Genomic DNA, 21,670 nt, shown 5'->3' with positions numbered 1-21,670 from the left:
CACCACTGACTTCCTGAGGAAACTACAATCCATTGGTGGTCTTCCAGAAAACACCATCCTAGGCACTATGGATGTAGAAGCCCTCTACACCAACATTCCACACAAAGATGGACTACAAGCCGTCAGGAACAGTATCCCTGATAATGTCACGGCAAACCTGGTAGCTGAACTTCGTGACTTTGTCCTCACCTACAACTATTTCAGATTTGGGGACAATTTGTACCTTCAAGTCAGCGGGACTGCTGTGGGTACCTGCATGGCCCCACAGTATGCCAACATTTTTATGGCTGACTTAGAACAATGCTCCCTCAGCTCTCATCCCCTAATGCCCCTACTCTACTTACACTAGTCATTGATGACATCATCATCTGGACCCATGGGAAAGAAGCCCTTGAGGAATTCCACCAGGATTTCAACAATTTCCACCCTACCATTAACCTCAGCCTGGAACAGTCCACACATGAGATCCACTTCCTGGACACTACAGTGCAAATAAGCGATGATCACATAAACACCACCCTATACCAGAAATCTACTGACCACTATACTTACCTACATGCCTCCAGCTTTCATCCAGACCACACCACACGATCCATTGTCTACAGCCAAGCTCTAAGATACAACTGCATTTGCTGCAATCACTCAGACAGAAACAAACACCTACAGGATCTCTATCAAGCGTTCTTAAAACTACAATACTCACCTGCTGAAGTGAAGAAACAGATTGACAGAGCCAGAAGGGTACCCGGAAGTCACCTACTACAGGACAGGCCCAACAAAGAAAGTAACAGAATGCCACTAGCCGTCACCTTCAGCCCCCAACTAAAACCTCTCCAGTGCATTGTTACCTGAAATTGGGCCAGCTAGTAAGCTTAGGGAGGACTAATGACCCACCACAGTTTGGCAGAAAGCAGCACGTTTATTATTCTGATAGCTAAGCTCAAAAGAAGGGTGGGGGTCACACTCACACTCGCATACTCATGCTCCCAGGACAGGCACAGCACTGGAGATGTTAGGATCCTTGAAGGTAAGTGTCCCACAGCGCAGTGATGGACGATGTGACGAAGGTAAGTCTTCCCGAGGCATGATGGAATGCAACGCGGAGAACCACTGGCCAGGCGGTCCTCATGGGAGGTACAAGCTTGTGAGTGCACTCCTGAGCACATGGCCCCTTCCCCTTTTAAGGATCTGCTCCTCATGGCCTGCGACTAGAGATGCCTTGGCTGCGCCAGGTTGGTCACACTCCACCTCCGGCAGCGTCCATGCAGCGTCCATGCATTGGGTGTGTGATCACTACCTAATTAGAGTCCCAGACACCTTGTCTACCTGGAAGTTCTTCTGATCTTCCAGCTGTTCAACCAGCCCATTCATCCCAGAAGCATTCCAGGAGGGAGGGGGAGGGGGAAAGCCACTTCACAGGTATTCAGAGAGGGAGAGGAGACAAAAGGGGCGGTGGAAGTGTAACAGACCTTTTGAGCATACAGGTTATACATAGCATACAGATCACTGGTGCTCCTACAACACGCATCATGAAGGATCTACAACCTATCCTGAAGGATGATCCCTCACTCTCACAGACCTTGGGAGACAGGCCAGTCCTCACTTACAGACAGCCCCCCAACCTGAAGCAAATACTCACCAGCAACTACACACCACACAACAAAAACACTAACCCAGGAACTTATCCCTGCAACAAACCCCATTGCCAACTCTGTCCGCATATCTATTCAAGGGACACCATCATAGGACCTAACCACATCAGCCACACCATCAGGGGCTCATTCACCTGCACATCTACCAATGTGATATGTGCCAGCAATGCCCCTCTGCCATGTACATTGGCCAAACTGGACAGTCTCTACGCAAAAGAATAAATGGACACAAATCAGACATCAAGAATTATAACATTCAAAAACCAGTCGGAGAACACTTCAATCTTCCTGGACACTCAATAACAGACTTAAAAGTGGCAATTCTTCAACAAAAAACCTTCAAAAACAGACTCCAATGAGAAACTGCAGAACTGGAATTAATTTGCAAACTGGACACCATCAAATTAGGCCTTAATAAAGACTGGGAGTGGATGGGTCACTACAAAAACTAATTTCCCCATACTAATTTTCTCCTACTGTTACTCATACCTTCTTGTCAATTGTTTGAAATGGGCCACCCTGATTACATTGGCCTCATTACCACTACAAAAGTGATTTTTCCTCCCTTGGTATTCTACTGTTGAGAATAGCCCACTTCCACTTTAATTGAATTGTCTCGTTAGAGACAACCCCAGTTGGTAAAGCAACTCCCATCTTTTCATGTACTGAATATATATATACACATCTGCCTACTGTATTTTCCACTCCGGGCATCTGATGAAGTGGGTTTTAGCCCATGAAAGCTTATGCCCAAATAAATTTGCTAGTCTCTAAGGTGCCACAAGGATTCCTCATTGTTTTTGCTGAAACAGACTAACACAGCTACCACTCTGAAAACAGTCGCATAGTAGGGGAAGTCATAAAAGCTGTCAGCTTCCCTATATGTATGTATAAATGAATGCAGCCAGACATGAATGAATGCTGCTGGTCCAGCAATCTCTCTTCTCATTGTTGAAAATGTATCATTATTTTCTTATTATTTTATTTGTATTGCAGTGTTGATGCCAGTAGGTCTAGTGAACCAAGTTCTTCCATGTTTAAACTCTAATCGGCCTCAAAAGCCAAGGGCAGAAATTGGAATGTGTAAACAGCCAGTTATCAGTTACAAACCCCCCCCCCCCCCCTCATACCAGGTACCAAGCGATAATGATGAGGTTTGCTTGTTTCTAGCTGGAGAAGGGGTAATAAATTAAGGGTAAACAAGACCAGATAACAGTTTAGAGGAGTGTTACTAACAAGCTAGATTTATAGCCCTAGAATGATTTAACGGCTTAAATGTATAAACATGCCTTCGGTAGAGAGGGGAGGGGGAGTAGAGGGAGAGATGGGGGGGGTAGTAGAGAGGGGGAGAGAGCGGGGGCTTAGTTGTAAAATGTATAAGAAGAGAGAAACTGTTTTTGCTAGTGTGCTTAATCTGAGACTTGCCTGTCTCCTTGCACCACTTTGAGATCTCAAATAAACTTTGTTTGCTTCTCCACCCCGGTATGTTTATTGGCGCGAAGCACACCAGGCAACGAACCCCGCTGTTGCTGTCCTCGGGCCTCTGTGCTGGCAACAGCAGCAATGTCTAGAGGCCCCAACTGAGTTCCATTTTACTAGGTGCTGCACAAACAGTCTAGTTCATTCTCTGAGCTGAAGAACTTACAGACTAAATAGACAAGACAAACAAAGGATGGGAGAGATAAAGTTTCCTTATTCCCATTTTACAGATGGGGAACTGAGGTAGAGATAATACGTGATTTGCCCAAAGTCACACGAAAACCCATGGCAGGAAATTTGTTATAAATTCAACTTCAGATTTGGACCCTATATAATTGTGAGTGGCCTGTGCTGGAATATGCAACACTGAATATGGAATAGCTCCAGCAGAAAAAAAAATAGTCCTGCTTCCGTTCTCCTTCACCAATGAGCAAATATAAAGGGCTTTCAGATACACATGAAAAGCAACTCTATTGGATTTATAGTTGTTATTTTAAATTCTACGATGACCACAGAGAATTACCTGTAGGGAGTCCGGAAAAGACCTTGATTAAGAACACTGCCTTTACTCCCGGAAGCTTCAGCAGGCGTAGGATTTCTTTGAGACTAAATACACTGGACTGTGATGTGCCTATGAAAATGACGGACAAAATAATAGTCTATTTACAAGGAGTAGAAGCAGGAAACAAGAAACGATACATTCTCTTATTACACTCACAACCAACTCTCCACAGGGAAAATTTCTTCCTTCTTCTCTGCATCATGGTTCTCCATTGCCTGTTTGGGTTTGGTTCTATGTGCATGGAACCCCACTACCATCAGGGGGATGTTGGTGTGCAGAGCAAAAGCAGAATATCCAATAGACATCTGCAGTGTGGGTCAGAGACAGGCAGAGCTGATGGGAGAGGACAATGCTGCATATGATTCAAAAACCTATAGCCCTTTCCCTTTTAGCATTCCCTCCAGCCCTTATAATTGGACACACAGTGGGACAGTCTCATGACATTTCCACCTTCTCACCCATCCCAAATCTTTTTTTATTTTAGCTTCACATAGATTTTCACAACTGATACAACTTGGAAAATGTGTGTGAAGATTGGACATAGAACCAAAGTCTGAAAGACGATGCACCATAAAATACCACACAGAAATAAATTACAAGGCCTGACACCTTTAAAGAAAAGATAACCCAAGCCAGATCTTCAGCTCGTATAAATCAGCCTTAAGCGATCAAAGTCACTGATTTACAGCAGCTGAAACTCCACCCATGACACTATTGACCAAGATGCTGTCCACTCGATCCACCGTGCACAGAACTCCCATTCAAAGGGGAGTTCCGAATGTGGAGGCCTTGCACATTGGGCCTTTTATGCACAATAATCCCCTTGCTAGAGCCACCTATGTACAATAGAGAATCGGTGTTCAGGCTGAGCTGTAAATATTCTTGGTTTTCTGGCCTTCGTGTTATCTGAAGAGTTTACTGGAATGTAATCCATATGGTTGAAATTATTGTTTTTGCATTAGTGGGTTTTAAAAAAATCCTCTGAAAAGAGTTTCTGTGATTTGGCACAGGGGACTAGTGAATGCATAGGACTGGGCATTAAGTAGAGAAAACTCTAAGTTTAATGGAGTAGTGGAGGCTGGGTGAATGTCAGTGGAGAATTGAGCACTTCTGTAAACAAACTGGGTTGCAGCTGTTACAGCTATGGCAATTTCCTGCAATATCCTGGACAAACCTTACTGAATTAAGTTAAACCTTACTGAATTACGTTTAAGTATCTTAGGGTACGTCTATACCCAGCCGCTAGTTCGGCGGCTGGCAATGGAACTTCTGGGTTCAACTTATCGCGTCTTGTCTGGACGCGATAAGTCGAACCCGGAAGTGCTCGCCGTCGACTGCGGTACTCCAGCTCGGTGAGAGGAGTACCGCGGAGTCGACGGGGGAGCCTGCCTGCCGCGTGTGGACCGAGGTAAGATCGAACTAAGGTACTTCGAACTTCAGCTACGTTGTTCACGTAGCTGAAGTTGCGTACCTTAGTTCGATTTGGGGGGTTAGTGTAGACCAAGCCTTAGAAGTTCATTGCAGTCACAAGTGCAAATGTTTATGTATAATTGTGGAATTGTATGCCATATTGCTAGGAGGGAAATGTGAGTACTGTAAACCCAAGAAGTGTTATGAGTGTCAAAGGACTCTTTAAAATGGGGTGGGAAAACTTTTTGGCCCAAGGGCCACATCTGGGTATGGAAATTGTATGGCGGGCCATGAATGCTCACGAAATTGGGGCTGGGGGTGCGGGCTCTGGGGTGGGAAAAGAAATGAGGAGTTCAGGGTGCGGGAGGGGGCTCTGGGCTGGGGCAGGAGGTTGGAGTGTGGGAGGGGGACTGAGGGCTCTGGCTGGTGGTGAGGGCTCTGGAGTGGGGCTGGAGATGAGGTGTTTGGGGTGTAGGAGGATGCTCCAGGCTGGGACCAAGGGGTTTGAAGTCTGGGAGGGGGCTCCAGGCTGGGGCAGTAGATTGGGGCACTGGGATGTGTGTGGTGTAAGGGCTCTGGCTGGGGGTACAGGTTCTGGGGTGCAGGAGGGTGCTCCAGGCTGAGATCAAGGGGCTTGAGGTGCAGGAGGGGGCCAGGGGTGCAGGCTCCAGGAGGCACTTACCTCAAGCAGTTCCTGGAAGCAGTGGCATGTCCCCCCTCCAGCTCCTACAAGGAGGCGCAGTCAGGCGGCTCTGCGCGCTGCCCTGTCCACAAATGCTGCCCCTGCAGTTCCCATTGGCTGCAGTTCCCAGCCAATGGAAGCTGCGGGGGTGGTGCTTGGGGCAGGGGCAGCAGCAGTGTGCAGAGCCCCCTGACTGCCCCTACGCCTAGGAGCTGGAGGGGGGAAATGTCCCTTCTTCCGGGAGCTGCGTGCGGAGTGGTCCCCAACCCCCAGCTGGAGCGCAGGAGCGGGGAAGACCCAGACCCCGCTCCCCAGCAGAAGCTCAAGGGCCAGATTAAGTCAGCTGGAGGGCCAGATGTGGCCTGTGAGCCATAGTTTGCTAGGGTTACCATATTTTAAGCCTCCAAAAGGAGGACACTCCACGGGGCCCCGCCCCCGCCCCCAACTCCGCCCCTTCCCCAAAGTCCCCGCCCCATCTCCACCCCCTCACCTGCTTCCCGCGAATATTTGATTCGTGGGAAGCCTGAAGCAGGTAAGGGGAGTGTGGGGGGAGGAGACGCGGCCCAGTCTGGGCCCCTCCCCCCCCCGGCGTCTCCAGCCTGGGTCAGCCCGCCCAGCACCGCCGGCCCCCCCCCGGCCCGGCCCGGCGCGGCCGGCCCCGAGCCCCTGAGCCCCCGGCCCAGCCCGGCCTGGCCCCGCTGACCGCCGGCCCCCGGCCGACCGCCGGCCCCCGAGCCCCCGGCCCGGCACCGCCGACCCCAGAGCCCCCAGCCCGGCCCGGCCGACCGCCAGCTTCTGAGCCCCCGGCCCGGCCCCGCTGACCGACGGCCCCCGGCCGACCGCCAACCCCCTAGCCCCCGGCCCGGCCAACCGCCGGCCCCCGAACCCCCAGCCCGGCCCGGCCGGCCACGAGTCCCCGAGCCCCCGGCCCCGCCGGCTCCCGGCCCCGCCGGCCTCCGAGCCCCCGGCCCGGCCGACCGCCGGCTTCCGAGCCCCCAGCCCGGCACCGCCGACCCCAGAGCCCCCAGCCCGGCCCGGCCGACCGCCAGGTTCTGAGCCCCCGGCCCGACCCGGCCCGGCCCCGCTGACCGCCGGCCCCCGGCCGACCGCCAGCCCCCGAGCCCCCGGCCCGGCCGACCGCCGGCCCCCGAGCCCCCGGCCCGGCCCGGCCGGCCACGAGTCCCCGAGCCCCCGGCCCGGCCCGGCCCCGCCGGCTCCCGGCCCCGCCGGCTTCCGAGCCCCCGGCCCGGCCCGGCCGACCGCCGGCTTCCGAGCCCCCGGCCCGGCCCGGCCGACCGCCGGCTTCCGAGCCCCCGAGCTCCCGGCCCGGCCCCGCCGACCGCCGAGCCCCTGGCCCGGCCCTGCCGACCGCCGGCCCCCATGTCCCGATTTTCCCGGACATGTCCGGCTTTTTGGGATTTCCCCCCGGACGGGGATTTGGAGCCCAAAAAGCCGGACATGTCCGGGAAAATCCGGACGTATGGTAACCCTATAGTTTGCCCACCCCTGCTTTAAAACAATCTGCCAGATAAGAATGAACTTTCAGTCAAATGGGTTTCCTAGGAAATACTTGGGAGGAGGGGAATGCAAATTACCACAACTGGACCCAACCTTTCAAAGCTATGCCCTGAGGAGAAATCCATTGTCTGCTGATTACCTGTTTCCAGAGTCCCAAGGATACAGGCCCAAACCATATAAAGGAGCGAATCACAGACTCATGAGGGTTCTGGTTCTGCCCTTGTAACTACAGGAAAACCAGTGTTGGGTTTGAGGGATGGACTCCTACCAGAGTCCGTGTTGGGGTGAACTCTGGTAAGCTTATTAGTATGCGTGTAGAGTGTTATTATTTTAAGAATAAATGTGCTTACTTAGTGCCCTCATGACTGTGGGCAATTACACATTTTATAGCCTCTGAAGAGAAAGCAAAACAGACCGCTTAGGGAGCCTGCATGCTGGGGAATAGTCAGAGAACAGTGCAGCTTGGAAAAACACGGGTCAGGAGGGAGGGAGAGACATGGGTCTCCGCCCAAGCAGAGGGTGACAACTAAGGAGTCAGGACTCTGAAAGTGGGTGCCCTTGCTGGACTATGAGGGAGAAATCACAGGTGCCGTTGCCCTGAACTGTTCAAGCAGCCAAGTTGCACAGCAGATGATAATGGAACAAACTTAGGCCTCTGGAAATCTGAGTTCAAGTAGTGAATGGGTCCCAAGTGAACACCAGTTAGATAGTTTCATCATCAACATCGCAAAAAAGCCTTCTCATTTGATATACGCTTGGCACCATGGGCAATGTCTTCTCAGATGAGGATGAGGGATCAGCACTCAGCATTTAAAACTGCCCAGATACATTCCTATAGTGATGAAAAGTTGCCAGAAAGGGTAAACACTCACGCTGCTGCGTAGCTTGTCCTTCTGACTTTGGTTTGGTGTGAGCAGGGATACAGGTCATAACTATCATTGCACTTATGAGACTTGCCACTACCGCAAGATACGACGGAAAGTATGTGCTGTGAACAGAAAGAGCAATTAAGATATACATACAATGGACTCAATTAGAAACACTGTGATCATACAGGCACTTAAGCATGTGCCTAACTTTACTCATATGAATAACAGGAATAGTTCCAATGAAGTCATGGTGAGTAAGGCTATGCATGTGCTCAAGTGTTTTTGGGATTGAGGCCTTATATGAGTGTTCATGATCTGACCATTAATTCCTTCAAAGATGGATTTTACTGCAAACCATGTTACAGTAGTGTATTAACAACAGGCATTAACATGCGTCTGACGAAGTGGGTGTTCACCCACGAAAGCTTATGCTCCAATACATCTGTTAGTCTTAAAGGTGCCACAGGTCTCTGAGGCATTAACACAGTGCTTTTTTAATTTGTAAAGCTCAGAAAAAATTGCTTTCTTAGCAAAGCTGCTTAGAGATTCTCCAACGGAACAACTGAATTGTTAATTATGATCAACCCGTTCCCACAGTGGGCCAAATTCTGTCACCTTTATTAACACTGAGTAGTGCCTTATTCTGCAAGGAGCCCACCTGATTTCAGTGGGAATCCTCCAGGAGGAAGATCCTACTCAACAAGTGGCAGAATCTAGTCCAATGAGTACACAGAAGCTTAGACACTAGATATGCAAAACCACTAGATAGGATCCATGTAAGATGACAAACATAATTTTAAAAAAACCAAAACCCTCTTTTATCTTAGGGTAACCACTTTGTCACTCACTGACCAGAAACAGGTATACACTAGCACCTTTGATTGGTACCCTATCATCTCTTAAGATGCTCACAACCAAAAGGCTTCCAGTGAGTGAAATAAAGCAAAACTATTTCCCACCCAACCACCAATGATCCAAGTTATTGTTATTTTGAATCTGCCATATATTGCCAGGGCCAGAGCTCACCACCATGCAGCCGGGGAACAGAGCCTGAAGCCCCGTGGCTGGAGCTTGCCACCCACCACTCCAGAGCTGAAGCCTGACCTCACTGCCCCCGAGAAGGTGGGGAACTCATTGGCTGCCTGCTCCTCCAGCTTTTGTGTCTCCGGGTGGGGGAGGGGAGCCACAACCACTACTGGTGGCCCCAGGGGAGGGGCCGTTGCTTTGCCTCCCGCCCCCAATCATCACCCAGGAGGCTGTGGCCACAAGAAAAGCCCCTAGTGGCCGTACATGGCCACCGTGGCCTCACTTGACAAACGCTTTAGACAGCTTTCTGTGGCTGGGGAAGGATAGCGTTGATTATTATCATTTTGAACTCAACAATACTTGCTTAAGCTCCACTTAAGCTCTCAAAAGAGAAGGTGAAGAGGTGACCTGAGATTGATCTTTAAGTAACTTCGTAGGGAGAAGATTTCTAATACTAGAGAGGGCTCCTTAATCTATCAGACAAAGGCATAATAAGTGACTGGAAACTGAATCTAGATAAATTCAGGTTAGAAAGAAGGTGCTAAATTTTTAACAGTAAGAGTAATTAACCCCTGCAACAATTTGCCAAGGGACATGGTTGATTCTCCATGACTTGAAGTCTAAGTCAAAACTAGATGTCTTTCTAAAACATATGCTCTAACCCAATCACAAGATGTAGGCTTGATGTAAGAATTTCACCCAGTAATTCCAGGCCTGTGTCATACAGGTGGTCAGTGTCACTAGATGATCACCACAATCACTTCTGGCCTTAGAAACTAGGAAAACAGCTTAACTGATGCAATGGCATTGTGCTGGCCCTCTGAACAGGAGTGATTGTCACCCTAGATCACTTTTCAGGTTCTGTAATAGTCTACATAGACTTACACATGAATTGTACGAAATGAGACTCATCCATAGTAACTGGCCTACTCTGCAAACAGGCGCCAAAAGGACATGTGGTAGCTGTAATTTGCAAAACATGCCTTTTTATGATGGTGTAGATAAGGGAGAGTGTTGATTGCCACCCTAATGCCTAGTTATTGCTGATGTCATGAGATATCAGTAATAACCATGAGCTCCCTCACAGAATAACAACGAGCCGTACTAATTGTATAAGTCTCAGGTCTCTTTCTAGACAGACAAAAGTGTGACCTGAATAATTCTGAGAGCTTGCAGTGTTATTATTAAAATTAAAATATGGGACAGTCAAGGATTCAAATGAATACATTGAGAACAACATCAAAGAACAAATTCTACATAGGCATTACTGTAGATAGCAACTGCACAAATAAAAGAAATCTTTTAGTTCACTATTTATTAATTATATCAGCCTTAAATAACATCTTCATGTAAACAGATATACCACAGAGAGTTACAACTGACTTTATGATGTCAACCAGTTCTCCAGGACCACAAAAATCAATCATCTGCTGTGTTAAGATTTTAGCAAGAGATTTTATAAGATCCTGTTTGCCAATATTCCATTTTCAAGTTCCAAACAAGATTCAAGGCAGGTACCAGTCAGTAAAAATGGAGGATTTCCCTCTGAAAACCAAGTAAACAAAGTAGTAAACCAACTCAAGCACCAAATCTACCACCAATTCTTTGCCATGATGATGGGGTGAAACGCCCCCCCAAAACAAAAACAAACCCCGAGAGATCTTACACACCAGCATCCCCCACCCCTCAAAAAGTGACTTGCCTTAAGCAAACGAGTAAACGGAATTGTACAAGGCCAAACTCAATGATTTCAGAGTACTGTAGCAAAAACTGAAAACTCATTCAGGAAAATATAAAGCTCAGGAGTAAGATTATCCAAAACTATCTAAGTCACTAAGATGCCTCTGAAAATATCACCCTCAAACCATAACTTCTTTTTGGTACTTTAATTTTTAATTTCCCAAGTATCTTTGCCCTTTACACCATTCTTGTTGATAGCTACATTATTTTTTCTCATGTGGAGGGGATGGATTCCATAACTGTAGCTAACATATTTCTTTAGCGCATTACAATGCACTTCACATTATTTTTCTTATATAAGGTAAGCTTTTTTTTTAAAAAGAGGAAGTGAGTTCAGTGCCCATGAAGATCGACAGATCAAGAGATTGAACTCTTTATGTAATGTAGTTATATTGATTTTAGTTAATAAATCAACAGATTTCTAAATTTTCAGAAAATTAATTTTATAAGCACTGTAATTTTGGGGAGGATAGGCTGCATTCTTCATACATAACATGAACTCAACACTGACTATGGAGCCATGACAGGTACCTCCAGCATTAGATATACTGAAAGAGATCAGCTTTGCAAGCTTCCCCTACCCACACCATTAATGCAACCCTGACCCAAAGGAACCTGGTGATGACTTCTAGAGGAGAAAGGAGCAGAGCAGTCTCAGAGCCCATTCGACCTTTGGCTTCTCCAATGAAGCCAACAACAGTGATGCCAGTTGTAGTGATTGGGCATTAGAAGCCAGGCTGCGATCCACAAACTCATTTCACATAAGTCACAAAACAGCCATCAGATAACTACCTACCGTTTTTACCAGTCTGGGTGGTCTTTAAACTGGTGACCCAGATATGAAAGACTTAGGAATTAGGTAACAAGATACTTAAGTGCCTAAATTTAAGCACTTAAATAAGTGGGCTAATTTTTTGACGTACTATGAATCTATTGATCTCATTGGGAACTGCAGCTGTTCCATACTTCTGAAAAGTTAGGCCCCTTATTTAGGGGCCTCAATAGGGATTTGGGTGCCTAAATCCACACATTTGAAAAAGTTGGGGATAGTTCCTTTCACCAGTGTTTTGTACCCTCAGAATCAGAGTTGACATTTCAGCTCCAAACAGCTTATTCTCTGGGGTTCTGATCCCGCTCTACAGAAGTCAATGGAAGTTTTGCCACTGACTTCAGTGTAGCTGGATCGGGTTATTTCAATTTACCTTGACTCTATTCCTATATGAAAACATTCCAATGAGCACACTGTAAATATGTGGGCTGATACAATAGATAGTTTAGACCAGGGATCAGCAAGATTTTTCAGAACTGGACCTCATTTTAACAGAGGGATTGTCTGCCAGGCCACTTCCCCTTCCATTCCATGATCGCACAGTCTATCTCTCCTTCCCATTCACAATCCAATAGCATGCCTGTGTCAACTTCTGCAATTGGTTTAATGGAAAAATGAGACCAGGAACATAATGTATTTATAGCTGTGTTTTGTTGCAATTTAATAACTGGAGATAAATTTGAGAACAGCACCATGTGACATGCCAGCGCTCCATGGACCATCCAGGGCCCATTTTGGGTACCTCTGGATCAAAAAGATAAACATGAGTGACAGCTCTTTGTGGCCAGAACGCTGGGTCTGCTCAGAACAACTATGAAAATAAGAAACAAAACACAAGGTAAAGTTCTGGCAGTAGCCTTAGATTTTTCCAGAATGAATTTTTCGGCTCGTGGGTAAATTCGGCACTTGGTGGATGTTCTGCATTTCAATCAAGCCTTTGACCTGGAAGGGAAACGGTCACAGGATGGCATTTGCTGTGTACTCAGGGAAGTAAATATTGACACCCTTCTCAGCTTCCCCAGCCACCTGGCACAGTTTTCATTCCCGTGAAAGGTTCCATTCTCTCTTAGGAGTGCAAGGGTAACGACTGCTATTTCATTGTGCTTGAACATTTTGCGATGACTGGGGGGAGAGTTAACTGAGTGGTTTGAGCATTGGCCTGCTAAACCCAGGGTTGTGAGTTCAATCCTTGAGGGGGCCATTTAGGGAACTGGGGTAAAAATCTGTCTGGGGATTGGTCCTGCTTTGAGCAGGGGGTTGGACTAGATGACCTCCTGAGGTCCCTTCCAACCCTGATCTTCTAGGACTCTATGATTGCTCTGTGGATTATGTAAGTGAAGACTGGAGGCGGCAGAGCAGATTATGGAAATACCACTCTACCAAGACATACCTAACTATTTACACTGCTATGTGACAAGGCAGAGTGTGAAACAGACCATGCATATTGGGTGTGTACAATGATTCCTGGAAGCATTGTACATAAAACCCATGGGACTGAACTGACAAATAGTCTTTGCAAACATACCAGGACTGAAGTCCTGGGGTCAAATTGTCTGTTGGCAGAAATGGGCAAAATTCCACTGAATAGTGCGCATTTACACCAGCAGATAATTTGGCCCCTGGAATTAAACAACACATGTTAGGTAAGTAATTAAGATGCAATTACTATTATTTGTAGACTAAGACTATGCTTTATAATTTTTCTGTTGGCTATGACCTGACGCTCACCCTGTGAGGGTAAAAATCCTGTAGAAAAGAGCCCTATATTGGTAAAGGATGGACTAGATGTTCCAGTAAGTCTTTTTCACCTCTGTTTTCTGTAATTTTATGAAGTTTCTAGCTGCCTTTGGAGACTTGATTCTTCCTGGCCATTTGCAAATAACCTAGTGAAAGTCTCAGCGCCCGTCTCTGCACCCTTGATCCGTTGTGGGTCACCTGTCGGAAGCTTTGGGGACAGGCGGTTTTAGCAAGCTCCTTGAGGAATGGTGATTGAGTCAGGGAAGCCTTTTCCCTCCACTTCAGCTACATCATGCTGTGAAAAACTCAGACAGATATTACAAGCCCTATTGGCCTACCAGTTTGAAGTGTTCTGGACTTGAAGTTCTGGAGTTGGGCCTCTGAGGAACAGAGGACACATTATTCTCTCCTTCATGAACCTCTCCAGGAGAAGGTGGGAGGCCTGCAGCCATCAGTGGAGTCTCTGTCCAGTGACTGGACTCATTGAACATTTGCCCCTTATATTACCGCTGCCTACATTTGAGCCAGGAGGATTCTTGAGATTTGCATGATGAGTTCTACCAGGTCAGCTCAAAAGATGCCTCACCCTGGTTGAGTCAATAGGAGCAGTGCTGAGCTGGTCTCAACTGGAACAATGCTTACTGAGGGGGCTTGAAGGCCAACAGTCCATAAAACAATGGTTACAGCGCAACAAAACCCGTCTTCTTTCTTGCCTGAGACAGGCAGGCATTTTGATCTCAAATGCACTATTTTCCCTCCTCTGCTATATCTGCAACTGCGAGAGAGGAGGAGGAGGACGGAAAGGAGAACCTTCTGGAAAGAGACTCCCCAAAATGTCTGAATACATCCCCACCAGTTCCTCCTCCATCTGACGCAGCGCTCTGTGTTTAGAAACCAGATCCATCAAGTCCTATCCTGTCTTTGCAGTATCCTACATGGATTCTGGGTTGGAATCCTACATCACAACCTGGGATGACGTCTTTTAATAAACTGCAGTGCCTGATTCATAATAATTTCAACATGGGGTTAGAGGTGGGTGTGAGGTACCAGGCATACGCTGAGAGGCCATGCAGTAACTAACTGGGGGGGGAAGAGCCTTTACAAGGCACGTATGACACACTGTTTATATTTTGTGTAAACCACTGAAGCTAAGTCAGCCTGCTGTAAACATTTATATTACATGACTAGTTTCGCAGCCTGGGGCAGTTCATAATGCGCCACAGGCGGGAGGAAATGGTTTTCCATCTGGAAGGCCTGTCCTTATACAAGCTTGAAAACAGAAGTGACGACTGTATGTACTATCAAGGAGCAATGTCATGGTAAAAGGATTAAACGCAAAAGAATCATAGAATCATAGAATATCAGAGTTGGAAGGGACCTCAAGAGGTCATCTAGTCCAACCCCCTGCTCAAAGCAGGACCAATTCCCAGCTAAATCATCCCAGCCAGGGCTTTGTCAAGCCGGGCCTTAAAAACCTCCAAGGAAGGAGACTCCACCACCTCCCTAGGTAACGCATTCCAGTGTTTCACCACCCTCTTAGTGAAATAGTTTTTCCTGATATCCAACCTGGACCTCCCCCACTGCAACTTGAGACCATTGCTCCTTGTTCTGTCATCTGCCACCACTGAGAACAGCCGAGCTCCATCCTCTTTGGAACCCCCCTTCAGGTAGTTGAAGGCTGCTATCAAATCCCCCCTCATTCTTCTCTTCTGGAGACTAAACAATCCCAGTTCCCTCAGCCTCTCCTCATAAGTCGTGTGCTCCAGACCCCTAATCATTTTTGTTGCCCTCCGCTGGACTCTTTCCAATTTTTCCACATCCTTCTTGTAGTGTGGGGACCAAAACTGGACACAGTATTCCAGATGAGGCCTCACCAATGTCGAATAAAGGGGAACGATCACGTTCCTCGATCTGCTGGCAATGCCCCTACTTATACAGCCCAAAATGCCGTTAGCCTTCTTGGCAACAAGAGCACACTGTTGACTCATATCCAGCTTCTCGTCCACTGTGACCCCTAGGTCCTTTTCTGCAGAACTGCTACCTAGCCATTCGGTCCCTAGTCTGTAGCAGTGCATGGGATTCTTCCGTCCTAAGTGCAGGACTCTGCACTTGTCCTTGTTGAACCTCATCAGGTTTTTTTCGGCCCAATCCTCTAATTTGTCTAGGTCCCTCTGTATCCGATCCCTACCCTCTAGTGTATCTACTACGCCTCCTAGTTTAGTGTCATCTGCAAACTTGCTGAGAGTGCAGTCCACACCATCCTCCAGATCATTAATAAAAGAAAATAAGAATTAAGAAAATATTATCAATCAATGCTGGATGAAAACGGTTGAATTCCTTCCCATCTAATGTCTCAGCAGCATCTGTAAACATTTTAAGATAACAGTAACTCCTAAAATACACCGAGTTTCCGGGATGATGCAGTGAAGGGCATGTACTGTACGCTATCCCTCAAGGAATCAAATGGATTGTAGACTAAAGTTTAGTCTTTCCCTTTCAATAGCTTCAACATCAAAAATATGTCGATGAGGAAAGCATGCATGTTGTTCACTGAAGACTGGTCCGTGTAAAGTAAGGTAAATTCAGTCACTTTCTGCTTAGTATTCCAGCAGTTGCTCCTGGCTCTGAATGCAAAGTGCTGTGGATAATCAGTGTATTATTCATAGTAGCCATAGTTCATTTCTTTGTAGAAGGTTGCCATTCCCATTTATCATTTCAGGATTCAGTGATCAAGGCATGTCTCTCCAGAAAATGGAATTGTTTTTATTCTTTCCTTTTTTCTTAATAAAGTCAAAGCTGAGTGTGGAAAAAGTACAAATTGTTTTTTAGTGACTCACTCCTACTTCAAAACAATGCTGAATAAAGCTCGCATTCATGACAGCTCCAAATTCCTTGAAGTGCTCTAAGAAGACTTAACTACTCCTTTGATTGTGTTCCAGCACTATCTGCTCAAACACTTAAGCCTTGAGCAAGGGGACAGCTGTAGGTGAAAGAATTTTCTCTTCTTTTTCTCAAATCCACTCTGCTAAAAGCCAAGAGAAAAAAAGCACTGTAACAATGTCACAATTTCGTCATTTTCCAAGTAATATGCCAATGTTCTTTGCAAAACAGAGGGGACGGACCAGCCCTTCATTAATGGAAGACCCAGCATATGCCTAATGACTCCATGATCAGTGAAAACTACAGTAACTAGCATGTGTGGAGGATGAGAAACTAAGGCTTAATTCAAGAGGATGTTATTTTAGCTACTCTGCCAATCTTTGGTCCATGTAGCTCAACTTTAACCTGAAAGATCAGACCAGCAGTGCTAAAATTCCTGTGACAGACAAATGAACTGACAAAAAGTGTCACCAAAGCCTAAACCTAAAGCCCCAATTTTTTGTTAAGGGGGGAAAAAAATGCAGTTGGCCTCTTTTTGCTTTTAAAAATTTCACCCAATGTCCGGGACTATCAAGTAAATATATTGTTACAGCGTGGCTTCTGCACACAGGGATGGTGGGGGCAAGGGAAAATCAATCTGGCTGCCAGAAAGATTCATGCTAATGTGTGCGTACAGGTCAGCCAGTTGCACTCACACCACTTTTATTCATGCTTCTCTACTGGCCAACTTTTCCCCTTAGGTGGGATTATGCAGTGGAAATTCTGACACTCCGACTTGGCTGTCCCCACGGGGAGAATTTCACGCAAAAGCAAGACTAGAAAATGGCATGTGTTCTCCTCCTGACCTCCCCGCCTAAGCAAATGCTCCTGTTAGAATGGCATGCAGACAGAGTGGGGATTAATGCTAGTTAAAGCAGCATTAAATCCCATGCAGAGCTGGGGGGGGAGGGATGGGGGGCTTGCTACAGGGATCTTCCTTCTAACTCACATCACAAAGTTGTGGTGGTGGACCTGTCACAAAGGCAGGGGGCATTTAACTGCCCCCTTCTAATGGCCTTACCCCCACTGCATCATTGCAGCCCACTTTTCAGATGTTGCCCAAGAGTAGGGTTCCTTTGATTTTTCATCACAACTCCTCCATAGACATGTCCCCGTTAGCTCTCTCAGCCACATGCGCTATATTTGAACTCCAATCCAGAGTTACAATGCATAGCTCTGCCCAGTCATAAGAAGCAGGAGGGAATTATGGGATTTGTTAATTCCTCCTCACCTGATGTGACTAGAAAATATTTACAGCATGTCAATTTGGCACATTTGTTCTTCTGTTGAAGAACAAAACAAAACAAAACAAAACAGAAGAGGGCTGTTGGCTTGGGGCATTTGTGGATTTCACCTTGAGTGAATGGAGTAAAAGCCTTTTCATTGCATCTGAAGAGAACTAGATCACTTCCAAGACTGGCTCTGATTAAATCTAGCACCCACCCATATACCACGAGCTACCCACAGTCCTCAGATGAATATCTACACAATTGCTTATTTCCGGTGGCAGCCCTATTCTGGCTCACTCGGGATATTTATTTGACCGAAAGACAGCCTGTGTCATTTTGCAGTTGCCATTTGTTCATAACCCTAGACAATCTGACACTGTTATCATTCAATATTAATTTTACAGTAGCGACCAAAGGCCCAGATCAGGATCAAGGCCCCATTATGCTAGGCACTGAACAAACACAGAGGTAGACATGAGCCTTGACCAAGAGTCTTAAAATCTAAGATTGGCAGCCTCTGTTCACAAGAAGCCTAGACCTGGAACAGGATGGGTGTTACAGATCAGCACTGTAGTGCGCTGGGTGTAGGGGAAGAGACAGGATTCGAACACTGGATGCTGCAAGTTAGAACTGAAGTGGAGTGGCAGAACTGGAATAACACAGGGCACTAGATCACAACTAAGGTGTATCAACAGGGCTGTATTCTTAGCTGCCCTCAAGGGCAGCTTTAAGTGTCCTTTGTGCTGTTAGCACAAAAAGGTCTTAGCGTGGGCCAAGATTGGGTCCATTGTGTCTGAGTGACTATACGGAACATTATATTTCAGTACAGGATATTAAATTAATACACTGGCACTTGCATAGGGCCTTTCATCAGAGGCTCTCCCTACGTGGAGGATACACAGTATGAATTGATATGAACGGCTGAGTATCTTTGGGGTGGCGTGGTAGCGAGGCTGCATGCCTTCCACAAGCATTTGCTAGAAAGGAAATCAAAACAATAAAAAGAGGTTGAGATAATTGGTTTCTTCTGAAGCAAAAAGCCTGAGTATAACACATCCTCTGCTTCTCTGCCAAATGAATGAAATATTTGTGGCATGCTTGGGAGAATGCAATTCCCCAAGGCAGCTGAGAGCAGCGTGTCTTTGCCAATCCATTTACTGCTTAAATCCAAAGCAGGGCTCTTCAGAGGAACTCTGCTAATTGCAGGAAGAGGCATATCAGTTACACTTGAATAAGATGTGGGTGGATTGCACATTTTGCCCATAATCCAGTGTCATTAATCTTGAGTGTCAATTATTTTCATGCACACTGCGCTGGTAAAAGACCACATTTTAGAAAATGATACTTTGCTAATTCAAAGCTGGCGCTTGCCTGTGTTATTTTCCTGCTGGTGTGTCTTAGGCAGTTCCGCTTGTTTCTTTATCTGTGCACAGAAGAACACCTGCACATTTAAATTCATTTACAACAAACGGAAGAATAAACTTCCCTCCCTAAGACATTTTACCCAGCTGGCTGACCGAAGGCCTCCCTCTACTCTCAGTTATATCTGCTTGCTTCATCCTTCATGTATGGAAGAGGGAGAGACCAAGCAAGGACCAAAGCAGGCTGGTCTTGTGGTTAAGACACTGAACAGGGGACTCAACATCTGGGTTCAATTCCTAAGTCTGCCACAGGCTTCTTGTGTGACTTTAGGCAAGTCACTCAGTCTCTCTGGATACATCCCCACAGGGATAAAAGACCAGCCACAGCTGACTCAGACTTGCGGGAGCTTGGGCTGTGGGACTAAAAAAATCTGTGTAAACATTCACAGGGTCCTGGAACTCAGGCTCCAGCCCAAGCCTGAATATCTACACAGTGATTTTTCAGCCCCAGAGCCAGAGCCCCATGAGCCTGAGTCAGCTGACTTGGGCTAGCTGTGGACTTACCATCACTGTGTAGACGTAGCCTCTTTGTTCCGGTTAAACGGAGTGTTTCTATACTCCCACCCTTTTTTTGCCTTGTCCATTCGCACTGTAGGCTTTTGGGATATGGGTTTCTTAAGTGTTTATACAGTGCCTAACAATGGGTCCCTCTGCTTGGTGGTTCTGTAGATGCTACAATGAACAATAATAATGTTGATGTCAAAATAAGACCTGATGCATTCCAAGGTAATATATATTGATCTGGAATTCTAACTTTGATTATTTTTACTCTCCAACTCTTACAATTATTAACATTCAAATTCCCGGTGCATCTTTCCCTGCAGACATTTTATTTGTATTAATAAACTGTACCTGTGTCATGCTGTGTGCAACCAGAAAATCCAACACAGTTGTTGTGTGACCTCAGGTCATGCTTTTGGCTCAATTCATAGAGAGAGTGCAAGGCTTAACTGGTCAGTATTTATAATGTGCTTTGAGATCATTAGATGCTATAGAAATGCAAATTATTACTACTATTTAGCTATACATATTTTATATGCAGGAACATTTCTGACTGGAATGGTTTGTCATATTATCTGTGTGATGTCAGTTCCATAGTGGATGGTACAGCTTGCAAATATGGAGAGATTTTTTTATTATTATGTAACAATCTCACAAACTATTCTCACAAGTTAGCCATATGGCACATTATTCAGATAGTCTGGGTGTGCCATTGTGTAAGCACTCCCACGTACTGCCTGGTTAGAAGGTAAGCTATCACTTATCCAGTGACTCAGAACCAAACACATAATGATTAATTATGTTACAATATGTCTGACTTCATAAAATGCTGTAAATGGTAAAAGAACGACTAATGAGGTCAAACTTTTGTTAACCATCACAGATCTTGTAAAAGTAATGTGCTTCAGAGAAAGGGTTCTTACTGACTAGTAATATCAACAGGGCAGGAAACTGGTTGAGTGTTTGCTACAATGATTTGGACTATACATTCAGTACAAAGCAAGATGCAGCTCACAATAAGGGTATGGATTTTACACCAGCTAAATCAACCTGAGACATAGATTATCCTACATCTACCTACTGCAGGATTTCTTGACCTTTACTCTGCAGTATCTGATAATGGTCCTTTCTGTTAACAAGATACCAGACTAGATAGACCCCCAAGTCTGATTCAATATGGCAGTTCCCATGTTCTTATGTAAAATTAGGTGCTCTTCCCCTACCATAGGGCCCCCAAGGCTAATAAAGGTACACAGTGAAGCCACTGCATGTCCCTCTTTGAATCTGCTCTCTCAACAGGACTCCATTCAAGTGAATAAAATTTCCCGACTATGTTTTCTCTTAAAAAAGGAACAAAATCAGTGTACTTTACACTAAAATAGATATCAGAATATAAAATGCTAGTGGAGACAAGGCACAGGTAGTTTTACCTTGATGTAGTTAGTTGACGTCATTCTTATACCCCCCCACACTTGGGGATGACCTCAATCAGCTACATCAAGTAAAACTATCAGTGCCTTGTCTCTATTAGGATTTTGCAGTGAGATTGTTAACTTGTTATAAAAAAAACTTTTGTGCAGCAAAAACATAGCTTTAGAAGTATTTTCAGCAGGTGACTCCATTTCAGTTTTACCTCAGAAGCAGGCATTTGCATAAGAAGAGTGAGTCATTTAATTTAAACAAGCAGAAGAGAACAACCGTTAATTGAGGTGCAAGGTTTGCCTGCTTGGACAGGTTCTTTATGTTCTAGCCACAAGGGTCCCTTCTGTTACTATATTTACAGAGCTTTTCCAATTAGGTATTTTGTTTGTCTGATTCCATAGTGATGATGGCTACTGCATGTGAAATACATTCAAAAACCATATTGTTCTGCATTTGATATTTGTGAGTTTAGCCAACTGGCAATTCAGCATTACTTTTTCCCCAGTTGGTAGCATAAACACTCTCTATTTAATGAAAGACTAAGAACCTCAAACAGAATCTATTCCTTTTTGCCATCTTATTACCATAGTAAAACAATGAAATTAGATAGCTAGATAGACAGACTGACTATTAATTAAGCACAGTTAACGCACACAATTAACGCAAAACAGATT

General features: G+C 45.9%; 1 protein-coding gene across 15 annotated transcripts in view; it reads right to left on the bottom strand.

Moving 5' to 3' along the window:
• SLC22A18 (solute carrier family 22 member 18) overlaps window positions 1-21,670 on the bottom strand; it is a 152,935-nt gene that overhangs the window by 32,063 nt on the left and 99,202 nt on the right. For all 15 annotated transcript variants that reach the window (XM_065594694.1, XM_065594693.1, XM_065594696.1 and 12 more), the window contains 2 exons: window positions 8,176-8,291; window positions 3,655-3,762 (listed from right to left, as the gene is read on the bottom strand). In XM_065594694.1, coding sequence (XP_065450766.1) covers window positions 3,655-3,762; window positions 8,176-8,291 — 224 coding nt within the window. The remainder of the gene's footprint in view (window positions 1-3,654; window positions 3,763-8,175; window positions 8,292-21,670) is intronic.

Source organism: Chrysemys picta, chromosome 4 (assembly GCF_011386835.1).
Source record: "Chrysemys picta bellii isolate R12L10 chromosome 4, ASM1138683v2, whole genome shotgun sequence".
NCBI classification, from domain to species: domain Eukaryota; kingdom Metazoa; phylum Chordata; order Testudines; family Emydidae; genus Chrysemys; species Chrysemys picta.
Note: the sequence above shows the minus strand (reverse complement) of the source record. Positions and strands in the feature narration are given on the sequence as shown.